At 45.0% G+C, this 14,235-nt stretch overlaps 1 protein-coding gene, 1 long non-coding RNA gene and 1 other non-coding gene across 3 annotated transcripts; 2 read left to right on the plus strand and 1 right to left on the minus strand.

The window, feature by feature from the left end:
- Nucleotides 1-117: 117 nt before the first annotated feature.
- LOC112880391 lies at nucleotides 118-1,536 on the plus strand. The gene is made up of 2 exons (XR_003226310.1): nucleotides 118-1,038; nucleotides 1,196-1,536. It is a non-coding gene; the product is annotated as an uncharacterized LOC112880391 (long non-coding RNA).
- Nucleotides 1,537-1,995: 459 nt separating this feature from the next.
- On the plus strand, nucleotides 1,996-2,101 carry LOC112879194. The gene has a single exon (XR_003226016.1). It is a non-coding gene; the product is annotated as a small nucleolar RNA R71 (small nucleolar RNA).
- An 11,391-nt stretch (nucleotides 2,102-13,492) lies between these two features.
- On the minus strand, nucleotides 13,493-13,993 carry LOC112895975. Its single transcript, XM_025964003.1, has one exon. The coding sequence runs from the start codon at nucleotides 13,991-13,993 to the stop codon at nucleotides 13,493-13,495; it is 501 nt and encodes a 166-aa protein (XP_025819788.1).
- Nucleotides 13,994-14,235: the final 242 nt, after the last annotated feature.

Consider the following 14,235-nt stretch of genomic DNA (forward strand, 5'->3'; position numbering starts at 1 on the left):
TGGGCAACGCAGCCGTGGGCAAAAGAACAGTGCTGGCCTGGTTTGACCAGCATGACGATTGACACTTTGACAGGTAGGATAGTGTATTAGTAGTAGTATTAAACTGGGATTATCAGATTATCAGAGTGAGGAGATAAGAATGATGATGATGTTGTCTGACAGAGGTAGGGATGAATGGTTAGGTACACTAAATTAATTAAAGGCATATGCTATAATACACCAGGTATGAAGAAACAAAGAAGAGAAAATTTCATATTTGGCCCTATTAAACTTAACTTCCCTTCTTTGACCTTTTTTTTCTAAAATTCACTATTTGACACCATAACTTAATTTTTTCCCTAAACTGGTCCTTCTATCTTTTTTTTTTGAAAGATTAAACTGGTCCTTCTGTCACTTTCGGTACTCCCTACCGTCAAAAATCAATTCACATCTGTCAGATTTTATGCGAACTGACGAAAATACCCCTGGCCAAAGATAGGGGCGCACACAGCCGGATGAACTGGCCCTTCTCTCTTTCCCCATCGTGAACCCTACTCCGGGCGATGGCGCGGCGCCGGCCCGCCCTGTTGCTCTGGCCGGCGCGCGGCGCTGCTCCGGGCGGTGGCGCGGCGCCGGCACGCCCTGCTGCTCCGGGCGGGGGCGCGGCGCTGGCCGGCCGTGCTGCGCGGCCGAGTGGAGCAGCTGGAGCACGAGGCCAAGCCCGCGGCGCGGAGGGGCGGGAAACCCGGCCACGTGCCCGGCCTCCGGAGGGCTGGAGGAGAAGCTGGAGGTCCGGATGGTCGGGCGCAAAGCGGCGGCGGTGCGCCTGACGATGGTCGCGACGCGCCACGCCCCCGTGCGCCCCATGGGCGTTCTCCGGTCGCGGGACCTGCCGGTCCAGCACTCGTGCGTGAGCCGCGTGGGCGGCGCGGCGACGGTGCAGCCGTCGTGGACGTGCCCGCTGTGCTGCAGGACGAGGGCTGCCTCCGCCGTGCTGCAGCACGTGCTAGGTCAAAACAGCTCAATTTTATCCGTCATATTTATTTTCATCGGTCCATAGTAAGTCGATAAAAATTTAATAAATTAGTTTATTTTCATCGGTCCATATGTTTATTTTCGTCGATTTTATTCCGTCGGCCTATTTTCGTCGGCCTACCGACGAATATATATATTTTTAACGGTTTCTGACCGACGAAATTAAACTATTTTTTTATAGTGACGACAGCTAACTGCATGCAAAGAAGATGGAAGCTATACAATTTCATACCGATCTCGTTAGGTACTTATGGTGTCTACGTTAAGAAAATGGATGAGTTGTTCCAAATTTGTTGTAAAGTGTTGTGCTTAGAATGTATGTATGTAGTGATACAAGTACGTACTCAGGCACTTTGGTATTTCCTTGGTTAAAAATTGTAGTTAGCTTTTGCTTGATGTATTTATCATGATGTACATGATGTATCTCTCATCCTTTTGCATGCAAATATCCTTTTGCATGCATGTATGATATTACTGTGCTATTAGCCTTTGGTCTCAATAATTTGCTCAAGCATGTCTCAATGGTATGTATCGATGATGCCCATGAATTTAAAAATATTATCAATTCAATTCTCATGCACAACTATTTGTTAAAAATAAGGTCAATATATTCAAAATATTAGAAATAATGTGAAAATAGTCCACTGCAACATGTACACGTACTTCTCTTTTTGAAAATGTTCAGAAATATGTACCAATATCAATTTGGTTATAAAAATACAAATAGGGTAAAATGATCTTTTCACGAGAAGATCCATCTAAGTTGCGAGCATATCTACACCTTCAATTTGGTGTACTCCTTTAGCACGAGCCGGCTGCCTATCTCCCTTCCAACTCTGGTTGGAGGCAATCTTGTCCACCAGCGCCTTAGCTCTTGCAACATCAAGAGAGAGGAATGCTCCTCCTGCTGTTGCGTCTATATGGTCTTACACTCGCTAGCTCATGCCATGGAAGAAGTTCTGAATGATCAGCCATTCTTCCATGACGTGGTGTGGGCATGCTGCAATGTATTCTTGGAGACGTTCCCAGGCTTCCGGGATTGTCTCATCCTGGAGTTGTCGAAAATTGGAAATCCTATTCTGAAGGCGTTGGTTTTGCCCACTGGAAAGTACTTGGCCAAGAATGCATTAGAGCAAGCATGCCAGTTGTTGAATGCATCCTTCTTGGTGTAGAACCATATCTTTGCTTTCCCAAGTAGAGAGAATAGGAACAGACAAAGACGAATGTTATCCATTGTAGTGCCTTTGGGATTGATTGTGATGCTCACTTCCAGAAAGTTATGAAGATGAGCGTTGGCATCCTCCGATGCCTTACCACAAAAGGAACTTGCTTGGATCATGTTGACAACTCCAATCTTCAGCTCAAAACAAGCCTTCATTGCCTTGGTCGGTGTTCAATCCAGTAGGGATATGGCTGCTGGACGGGGCTAGGAATTGATGGAGTCTCTTTTGAGCCATGGGTGATGAAGCTGGTGTTGTCGAATGCTGGCCTAAGGAAAGTTTTTTCTGAGATGGGACGATTCCATGTCGGACAATTCGCTCAATTCTTTCTGAATTCGGGTTGAAGTTGTATGGTAGATCGAAACCGGTCATGCACTGCTCTGCATATATTACAAAGATAAAGAGAGCAATGGTAAGCCCGCTAAAATTAGCGGTGATAAAATCAGTAAATTTTATCAAACTATTCAATGATCTCTTTAGCCAATTGCTTCCCGGCAACGACACCAGAAATACTTGTGGGCGTTTTTTATGCCCAATTGTAGGATCAAGAATACCGATTAAAGGGGGGTGAATAGGCGGTTTTGACTAAAAAGACAAACACTAAACAAATTTAATTAGTAACACAAGTGAGCTCCTATTTCTACTAACTCCTATCACTAGTGAGGTTTTGCAACGTAGGGTGACAAGTAGCAATTCAATTTCTAGTGAAGTAAAGTGCTCAAAGTAAATTGCAAGAATAAATTGAGCAAAGAGATAACCGGGCACGAGACAAGAATTTTTCCTATGGTGTTGATGACTTGCCGGTCACCCCTAATCCACGTTGAGGTGGACTCAAAGCTTTCAACCGCTTCTCTATTAAGAACCACTCTTGATCTTGAGCCGCCTTGAATCAATGAGCCTCTCCAAACCTCGATTCCACTAGAGTTGCTCTTCACCACTCCGGCAAGGTGAGCATAAGAACCTCTCACAAACCAAACCCGGGCTCCTCCACAATCTTCTTGAACGGCTCAATGGTTTCATCTTCTCCAAACCATCTAGGAGGCGGCAACCTCCAAGAGTAACAAGCTGATGACACTTGCTTGAAGACTCCCTAGTGCCACAAAGCTCAAACTCTTGTCCCAATGCACTAGAATGCTCTCACACTCTCAAGAATGCCACAACCAAGCAAAGTGAGTGAGAGAGAGGAGGGAGCTGGCTCTAATATGTCAAGGAAGCTTTTTAAAGTGCCAAGAGACCTCACCCATGGCTGGGCATGCGGTATATATTGCTAGCCCCTCGCAATCTAGCCGTTACCTTTAAAACCCGTTGAAACAGAGTTATCACCGACCGTCCGCCTCACAAAAATTGAACTGTCCGCCATTCAAACCCAACGGCTAGAAGTGCAATAAATGCGTGTCAGAATCGACCGTTAAAGCAATGGCGGACTGTCCGCCTCACAACTTGCGGACCGTCCGCAGTATAAAGACCTCTAGCACAGAACTTCAAATGTTCTGTCTGGTTTTAAAAGTTAGCTAGCGGACTGTTCGCCCTTTGGGTTGGACCGTCCGCCGTTCATCCTTGCAGCGCCACTAGAACCCGGATGGTTCGGTCCAAAATTAGTAGAAGGCCGGTGGACTGTCCGCCACCCATGGCCGGACCGTCCGCCCTTCATTATCTTCTCACACCAAGTTTGACATAACCATTCGGTCATCCAATTAAAACAATCACCGAATCAATCGGTGGCCCTAGAACAATTTTTGTCAAGTGGCGGACCGTTCGCTCCCCTTGGGCCGACCATCCGCTGTTATCTTTTCAGACCCATCCAGAAACAACAAGTTTTATGCCTGATTTTCTTCAACGATAGCGGAATGTCCGCCTCTCATGGCCGGACTGTCTGCCTCAACATGTAAGCACACGTTTTGAAAATAAGTTATCATTTTCTCAAACAAAGTTAGCCCTCATGCATTCTATGCAAGTGTTATAGCAAAATGGCACTATAGAACCGTCATGCAAAGGCACATCGACTCCTCTTGATAGTACGGCTATCTATCCTATTAATCCGGTTATTTCTCATCCACTGATCACCTTATGACTGGCGAAAATTGAAAAATCCTATCATATACCTTTGCCTTGAGCATATCCACTCAACATCATTTCCAAGTGTCTTGATGGCATCAATTTATGCTCATTCTTTCTTGGACCAACCTATACTCATTTCTTCTCAAAGAAATTGTTAGTCCACAATATTGTCATTAGTTACCAAAACTCAAATTAGGGGCCTAGATACTTTCACCAATATAATTGATATTCCGCAAGCGCATAGAATTACTGTTATAGCATTTCACTTTGGAGTATTCCAGGGTATCATAAATTTCCTTGGGGAAGCACTATGGTTAAAGTGTATCGAAGAATCGAATGATAAACTTTACCAGAGACATCAACCAACTAATTTAGTGGGGATAAGCCAGATATAATAAGATAAGATAATGGCCAAGCGATGACCGTCTGACACAAAAAACTCTAGACCTTAGAGCGGTAAGTAACTAGGAGGACAACGAGCAAGAAAGACTCCTAAAACATTTATAAACTAATAAGCTAGCTTCACTAGACTAAACCTTGCTTCTAACTAGTTATCGAAAATCTAGAGCTTACTCCGGTGGCCATAGAGAGAAAGGATTGCAGTAAGGGTTAGAGGGGAGTCCAACGACAAACAACAACTGCTGCTATGAAAACACTCAAACATGATGGACTACGAGGGATGAACAGGGCTGTCACCACCTGCTGCCTACCACACTGTTCCGTATGGTTGAACACACTTCCTAGCTACCACTAAGCCAGACACCATATCTGCACTAGGTGTTAGGATTTCTCTTGAGGCCTTCAAGAGAAATTTCCTTCAACCTAGGGAACTGACTTGAGCCCCCTAGTCTGGGCGAGAAAACTCGCAATGTAAGATCCTGATAAACAAGATGGATAACAAAGACTAAGCTAGAGGAAAGAACTTCTGCACACAAGTTGGATAATTAGGAAAGATAAATAAATGCAAAAAATAAAGCTGACTCGATAAATAAAGAAGATAAATTATATTGATAAAATATCAAAGGGAAAGATACAAGAGCTATACCAGACTTCCGATGACGATTCCAGAATCTCGAGACAAGCTCGACTCGAATCTAACTCCTAGACTACTAAACCTTACTCCAGAAAGTGAAATGAGAGAAGAGAACTCCTTGGTGTGTCTACAAGTGATGGATGCCCCTCTATTTATAGTGTAGGATGGCTGAGGAGGATGTCGGTGAAGCGGTTGTGACAGTTGCGTGAATCCTAAGCCGGCCGGTATCATCCATGTCGCCCGGACTAGGATGGTGGCCTCGTGTCACCGTCCTTCTCCTGGACACTCCTGATGCTCTCCTGTGTCGGTAGAGGTTGCGTCTGTCCGAAGAAGCGAAGTTAGAGGCTGGCCAGCCTGGTCAATGGTGGTCGCCCTGACTCTGGCTCTTCGTCCATCCGTTGCACCCACTTGATGATCAACGCTTGCATGTTGTCCAGGGAGGCGGTTCTCAGGTATTTGCCCGAGTCTTTCATGCAGGTGGGCCCTTCATTCCATGGGTGAAGCCTTTCGGTCCATCTGATCAAACCGACTTCAAGTGCACGGCTTAGGAGCAAGGTTTCCTCGCCCCTGGATCGATGACGTGGCAATCCGAGGAGGTGCCAGGCTGGCTGGCCTAGGGGAGGCTGGTCGGCCTGGGATTTTTCCCGTTTTGCCTGAAATTTACGTCACGTACTCCTGCGATCGCAACTCACCAAAACTTGTGAAACTTGTTTAGTTTAAATAAAATATATATGGAATATGATGCAAAGCTCCGTTTTATTACCGAGAAGTTGACAGTCACGGTGTATTTCAATGGCCGTCAACAGTGGCGTATCATATTTTCTCTCTCTTTTCATCTCTCCTCAACATTAATATAAAAGGGGCTGCTAGACGTCGGACATCCGGACGGCTGCATCGGACGCTAAGATTACCATCCAATGCCAAATCACATGATGCATTCGAAAAAAGTCCCGCTGAACATTCTATATGTTGCATGCAACATTGTATTACTATACGTCTGTCTGCACGTTCTTCCTCAAGCTGATCATACTGTTCATTGCCTTGATTATTCCCTCCTTCAGTTCCCACCATAAAAATTCCTTAAGTTCCCACCACAAAAATGAGTGCAAATCATAAGGTCTGACCCTAAAGATGTGTGCTGCAACCTGCAACAAATAAGATTAACATATGGAACACCCAACTTATGGATGTGCAAGATTCAAAACCTATATCCACAATATCTCTTAGCTATGAATACAACATGCAGAACCCTGAGAGAAAAGTATGAGGTTGCAGCATTCAAATTATAATCACATCACAAAAAGAAGCTACAACATCAAAAAAATCGAACCTAGAAATTACTTGTTTATTTCCGGTTTCACTATCTTTCTCCATGCCAAATCACAGATTGCAACATCATAAATTATCGCTTGTAACATCCTAAAAAATATTTGCAACATCCCAATTCACATGTGGCGACATCAAAAAATCAAAACACCTACCGTTGCAACATCCCAAAATCAGCAACCGAAACATATCAATTTACTTGTTGCAACATGGAAAAAAATGACGCTGCCTGGGAACAAGAAGTGGTGGTGGTGAAGGCGAAGCAGGCTAGGTGGAGGAGCTGGTCGCAGGCTCGCGGCACCAGGCAACGGTGCGCGCCATGGAGGTCGAGGTTTTTGTCCATGATTCGACGACCACAAGGAATCGACGACCAGCGTGGTGTTATGGCGCACCAGGTCCAGCAGGACGAGCGGCGGGGTTCTCCGCACGGGTGTCATGATGCGACCATGCTGGTGAGTAAAGATGGCATCGGGTAGTGAATATCCACGTACCCGCAGATAGCAAACCTGACGGGCACATATACGGGTCTAAATCTGTACCCACGGGTACGGGCGTGGTATAGCATTAAACCCAGCGGATATCCGCTAACGAGTATGGAAAAGTAATACCCGAACTCGCAAACCCGCCAGACCTACTTTAAGGGCTGACATGTGGGTCCAAACACGCAGGTATATAAGCAAGAGCTAGGGTTTCTGACCACATCTCTCCTCCCATCCCAAATCCTCCTCTCGGCCGCCACCCTCGAGACCCCGCGACTCCCGAGCAGTGGAGGCACCGAGCCCCGTCCTTGGTCCCCTAACCCCCTGTCCATCTCTCCTCCTGTGCGCCACCGCCGCCGCCCCTAGCCCCTCCTTCACTTCTCCTTCTGCATCTTGCCAGACACCGCCGCCCTCCCCAGTCTGCCGCCCTCCTCCCTCCTACCTCATCGGATCCGCGCCTAGGCGAGGAATCCACACCCTAACGCCTAGTAGGTGCGTAGGTGGCTATGGGCCCACGGCCCGGGTAGCAGGCGGCCACTCATCGCGCCTCTGTGCCGCCTCATCGCCTAGTTCCGCGCGGCTGCGCGGCGCTGCCTCGTCGGCCTGCCGCCCCCATGACTGCCGGCGGCGTTGTCTTCCTCGAGTCCGCTGTGTGCTTGATTTTCTATAGCTCGCGGGTACACAGGCGTGCCCGCGGGTACGGAATATCCGCGGATAGCGGGTACGGGATATGCACGGATAGCGGATGCGGGTATGGTTTTCTACCCGTGGTGGGTAGCGGGTGTGGATTCGAGTATGAACTTTGGTTCATGGATACGGGTATATAAGGTGTATATCCGTGCGGATTTTACCCGTTGCCATATTTACCCGTAAGCACGACTGAAAGTAGCGTCTCGAAGGAGCCGTCGCTTGTGCCATGGCACTGTGCGCAATAGAACCAGTTATCGAGCAACGGAAGGAAAGGAGATGGTGGGGATTAGACTCGCAATAGAAAAAAATAGGTATCTGGGGGAGGAGAGTATGGGAGATTAGAAATATATTTTGTTAGTATGCAGTAGAAACACACCTAGCAGGTGAGTACCGAGGAAATGCACTAGACATGCGCTAGACGATTGGATGGGGAGCGTCCGATTTTTTAATCGCGCCAGACGCTCGAGCGGGAGCATTCCCGTTGTTTTTAAACATGCATGCATCTCCATTCTCCGTGTTTCCCATGTCAATAGATTTGTTAAGTGAATTTGTTGTTTCTTATGTCAATAGATTTGTTGAGTGAATATATTTAAATTCTTATTGTACATAGCCTAAGGTCACGTCCAATGGTCTAGCTCGGAACTAACTTGTGTCAGATATCCACCAATGCGGAGGGGAAAGAGAATTAAGGCCCTGTTTGGATGCCACCTGATTTTGTGAATCCAAACTCTGAGAGCTTCCAAATGGACATGATTCTGCAGTGGATTCTACTACACAGATTTTAGGGTTTGTTTGGGACAGGTCCCCTCCATAAATTCCAGCTCCACTCCTAAATTCTCGTGCCAAACACGTCCAGCTCCCCAAACTCCGGCTCTGGAAAAAACATGGAGGTAGGGGTAGGCTCTTGGGATTTTGTAGAGCTCCTCAAGAGGTGCTCCAAAAACTCTAGTTTCATAGCTTCTCTTGAAGTTGCGGGGTAATTACCCACATTTGCCACAAGTTACAACTTACCATTTTGTGAAAAAATAGAACCCGATGTCCGACCCCCCAATCTTTCTTCTTTGAGTTTTAGAGACCAAAGGCCTCCCGCCAACCTTTCTTCTTCCGCCACCGTTCCTTCATGCTCCTCGCCGCCAGGTGCATCTTGGCCGGCTCCGCCTCTCCCTTCGGAGCGCCGCTGGCCGGAGGTCACCAGCAAAATTAGCCCTATCGCTCACTCCCGCCACTAGGTACCTAGTCCCTAGTGGCCAGAATCTCGACGCTACGGCACAAGGCCATGGCCGGCGCCCCCATGGCAGCCAGCGTCCTGGGGCTTGGCGCTCAGGTGGCCGACACTTGTTGTTTCTACTAATGAACATAATTAGTGACTAAACAGGATCCTTAGCCTAAACATGATATCAATCATATAATGCGGAATTTGGTGGGTAGATCTTATACCAGTGTTAGCAGTAGCAGCCATAGGAGCCCCCTGAGTTGATGACGCCTGAGCCGTAGAGGAAGTAGGCGTTCTTATTGGTGTAGATGTAGCAGCGGGGTAGCGATGTCCATCGGGTCGCCAACGGCACTACCCTCGAGTACTTGGTCTTCCAAATCCCTCCAGCGCCCTTAGCGAACAGACTTGAAGTGGCTAGGGTTTAGAAAACATGTGTTTATTGATAGCCACGACCTTAAGCATATATAGGCACTGTGGGGCTGGGCCCAGCCTCTGTTTGGAATAGATTAATAGGCCTGCTGATCACAGCCCATTAGGTTTTCCCTTAATCATGTTTTGGGTTGTTAAATGTCTTAACAGTGAAGATCACAATCTTAACGGAAATATATTTCCAACATTCTCCCACTTGATCGAACAGTTAACGGCTAATGTTTGCATCACACTAATGTTCACCCTCAGTATAATGGTACTTAGTATAACAGTAAGTACCGGACCGTCGTTAGTAGCTTGATACACTACTAGGACCCCATTACCCACAATCTCACTGAAACACCTCGTTAGAACACTTATTCATTAGTTGGGAGTTAGTAACAGTCCTAATCCAAGACCTAAAGACTATCCACCAAACCCATATCTGTAACTGCTGCTTAAACGCATTCGGTGGTAAGCCTTTAGTGAGCGGATCCGCTAACATAGCATTAGTTCTTATATGCTCAATCTTAATGGTTCGATCTTGGCATCTTTCTTTCACGACATGATATTTGAGGTCAATGTGTTTGGAAGCACCACTTGACTTGTTTTTACTCGAAAAGAACACTGCCGACTGATTATCGCAGTATAACGTTATTGGTTCCGTAATGCTGTCAATTACCTTAAGGCCTGGAATAAAATTCTTAAGCCACATAGCCTATCCAGTTGCTTCATAGCATGCCGCAAACTCTGCTTGCATCGTCGATGCTGCAACTAAACATTGTTTGGAGCTTTTCTATGATATTGCTCCTCCACCTAACATGTGGATATATCCTGATGTAGATTTCCTACTATCCACGCACCCAGCAAAGTCAGCATCAGTATAGCCCACAAATTCGAGTTTATCTGACCTTCTGTATGTGAGCATGAAGTCTTTGGTACCTTGGCAGTAACATAATGCCTTCTTGATACCTACCCAGTGGATCTTCCGGGAATTTTCTGATATCTTCCAAACATTTCGATAGCAAATGCCAAGTCTGGACGCGTATAGACCTGTGCATACATCGAGCTTCCGACAGCTGAAGTATAAAGTATATCCTTCATTTTGTCTAATTCCAATTGGTTCTTAGGATATTGGGCTTCACTGAAATTATCGCCCTTTGCTAATGAAACAGGTGTGGCCTTACTCTTATCCATATTAAATCTCTTATGCATTTTCTCAATATATGTCCTTTGAGACAATCCTAGCACTCCTTTGGTCCTGTCTCGGTGTATCTCAATGCCCAGAACATAAGAGGCCTCACTTGGATCTTTCATATTAAAGTTGGACGAAAGAAAATCCTTTGTCTCATGCAGCATTCAATTATCGCTGCTCGCTAATAGGATATCATCCACATAAAGCACTAGAATTATAAATTTATCACCCTTTACCTTGGTGTAAATACAGTTATCCACATCATTCTCCTGAAACCCGAATTTCTTAATCACTTGATCAAATTTAAGGTTCCATTGTGTTGACGCTTGCTTAAGTCTGTAGATAGACTTGTTTAGTCTGCGTCCCATTTGTTCCTTGCCCTTCACAACAAAACCTTCCGGCTGTGCCATGAAGATGGTCTCATCCAAGTCGCTGTTAAGGAACGCAATTTTGACATCCATCTGATGCAGCTCTAAGTCATAATGAGCCACTAGCACCACGACGATTCTAAAGGAATATTTCTTAGACACAGGGGAGAAAGTCTCATTATAATCAACTCCTTCCTTTTGTGTAAAACCCTTGGCCACAAGCCCTTGCTTTGAATTGTTCGACGTTCCCTTTAGAATCAGTCTTGTAGACCTATTTACAGCCTACTGGTTTGACTCCATTAGGAATATCTACTATATGCCATACATCATTAGAACTCATGGACTTAAGCTGTTCCTCCAAAGCCTCAACCCATTTAGCAAAGTTTTCACATGATACTGCTTCCCTGAATGAGTTAGGATCATCAACCTTCCCAACATCATATATGTCTTCACTTAAGTATGCCTCATAATCTGGGAAAGTTGCTGGTTTCTAGCCTGCTATGATCTTCTCAAGGGTACAACAGGCTGAGGTACCTGAACTGGGTTTTCAGCTTCAACATTAGGTGCAACTTCAACATTAGGCGCCAGTTGCTCAACTTGTGGTTCGCTCGCAGGCTCATGAGCTACTTCAATAGGAGGAGCAGCTCTAGTACTCTGAATAGAAGGCGTAACCTAAACAAAAGGTGTACTTTGAACAGAGGGCATGAACAACGGCACTAACTAGGGTGTTACTGTCTCCTGAATCTCCAGGATGGGAAGCTCAGCCCGAATTTCTTCAAGATTTATTTTCCTCCTTGGAAAGCTCCCACTGATTCCTATATCCTCTAGGAACACAGCATGTCTGGTCTCAACAAATTTAGTGAAGCGATTAGGACAGTAGGCTTACCAGGGTATCCGATGAGATGGCAGCTCACCGTCTTATAATCTAATTTCTTTTGTTGTGGGTTAAATAACTTAGCTTCAGCAGAACAGCCCCACACACTTAAATAATTAAGCGTCGGTTTCTTCCCAAACCATAATTCACAAGGTATCTTTGGAACTAATTTGGTAGGGACCCGATTAAATATATGCGCAACTGCCTTTAACGCTTCCATCCACAGTTCCACAGGCAAGGTAGAATAACTAAGCATACTAGGTACCATGTCCATAAGTGTATGATTACAACGCTCAATGACTCCATTTTGTTGTGGTTTGCCCGACATGCTGTACTAGGCCTTTATACCATTTTCTTCAAGGTACTTAGTGAATGGTCCAGGTATCTGGCTGAATGGAGCATGTCTCCCATAATATTCACCACCTCGGTCCGATCTCACAATTTTAATAGTGACATTATGCTGATTTTCCACTTCAGCCTTGAATTTTTTAAATTTATCTAATGATTCAAACCGATCATGGATGGAATAAATATAACCATAACGAGAGAAGTCATTAGTGAAAGTAATGAACGAGTCAAAACCATCTACAGACTTTACTGGAAACGGGCCACAAATATCAGTATGAATTATTTCTAATAGGTCTGAACTCCGAGTAGCTCATTTCTTCATAGTCTTAGCGAATTTCTGCTTAATACAGTCAACACGTTGTTGATCTAAGTCTGAAAGATCTAATGAATGGAGTATCTCTTCTCTTATGAGACGCTCAATTCTCCCCCTCGAAATGTGGCCTAAACAACAGTGCTAAAATTTTGAAGAAGTTTCATCACCATGCTTACGCTTATTTGTTGCACCACACACATTCATCACGGAACAATCATGATCAGGAGAGAGCAAATAAAGATCGCCTCGCAGATGACCAAGGCCAACACGAATATTATGAAACTTCATGTTGCACTTCGAGTTGCCAAACTCACAAATATGTCCTGACTTATCTAATCTCAAAACTGAAATAAGATTTCTCTTTAAGCTAGGAATATAAAGAACATCTTGTAAATGAAGGTGGAAGCTGCCCGGTAACTCCAAGTTGAAGCTCCCAATGCCTTCAACCTTTACTTCATTGCCATCAGCCACTCTTAGACTTCGCTCCCCCTCTCTTATAGTTCGGATCAAACTGAATACCGGCAATGAATTGGAAATGTGCATAGTGGTACCTGAGTCAATCCACCAAGTATCAGGAGAAAAATTCATTAAGAATGATTCGTCAATAAATGAAACATAATAAATAATTGTACTTTTGTTCTTCAGCCACTCCTTAAATCCTGCGCAGGTGCCTTGCAGAACCTGCACAGCTTCTCATCAGAAGTCTTCTTGTGTGCCACGGACTTGCTCAATTTATGACGCTTGAACTTCTTCTTATGCTTCTTGTTGCTGCCTGATTCAGCCTGATGCTTAGGAGCATTGCTGACACTAACACGCTCAAAATATTGACTGACCATGTTGATAGCATCCTTCATCCTTTCAGTCTTCGCCTTTCCTCTTCCTTAACACACTAACTGTTGAGCTCAGCCATGCTCCAAGTCGCCTTCTAAGTGTTGTAGCATATCTTGAAGGGACTATACTGTGGAGGCAGTGAAGTCGTAATGAAATGCACCAAAAAAACCATCAGAGATGGTCATATCCAGTGCCTTGAGCTTGTTTGCCATGTCACACATATTCATAATGTGCTCCCTGATTCCACTTTGCCGATTATATTGTGAAGTCAGCATCTTCATGATGAGGGTGCTAGCATAAGTCTTGGAGGAGCTCTTGAAGTTCTCTTCCACCTTGGCAAGATAAGCCTTGGCGGTCAGCTCCTTACCATCCTGGTCCTTATCAGGAATAGCACCAAGGAGGGCCAATGAGATCGTCTGCTTAATGATCATGTTGGCCATCCTATCACATCTTTCCCACTTTTCAATGGAAGTACGATCAACATTTGCTCTAGTGGGCTCTGCTGGCTTATCTTCACGTACTACGAGGTCGTACTCGCACACAGCAATGACCACCTGCACTTGGTTCCAACTTTTGGGGTAGTTGGTGCCATTCAAGGGCTCAATGGAACTTAGGTAGTTCATCACAGTGTTCAATGAAAATTAATAACTCAATTAAATTCATAATTAAGATGCTCATAAAAAGTATGAAATTAACCCTAATATGGTCTGATTAAAATCACACTTAAAATTTCAATTTGCATCACCGATGGGGGAACAAATGAAATTTATCATAAAAACTCATAATTAAAATAACGATAGTCAGAATTAATTACAAGTGAACTCTAAATAAACTTTCTGATGATTCTATTTAAATAGAGCGCATC

The sequence above is a fragment of the Panicum hallii genome, chromosome 1 (assembly GCF_002211085.1).
Source record: "Panicum hallii strain FIL2 chromosome 1, PHallii_v3.1, whole genome shotgun sequence".
NCBI lineage: Eukaryota > Viridiplantae > Streptophyta > Magnoliopsida > Poales > Poaceae > Panicum > Panicum hallii.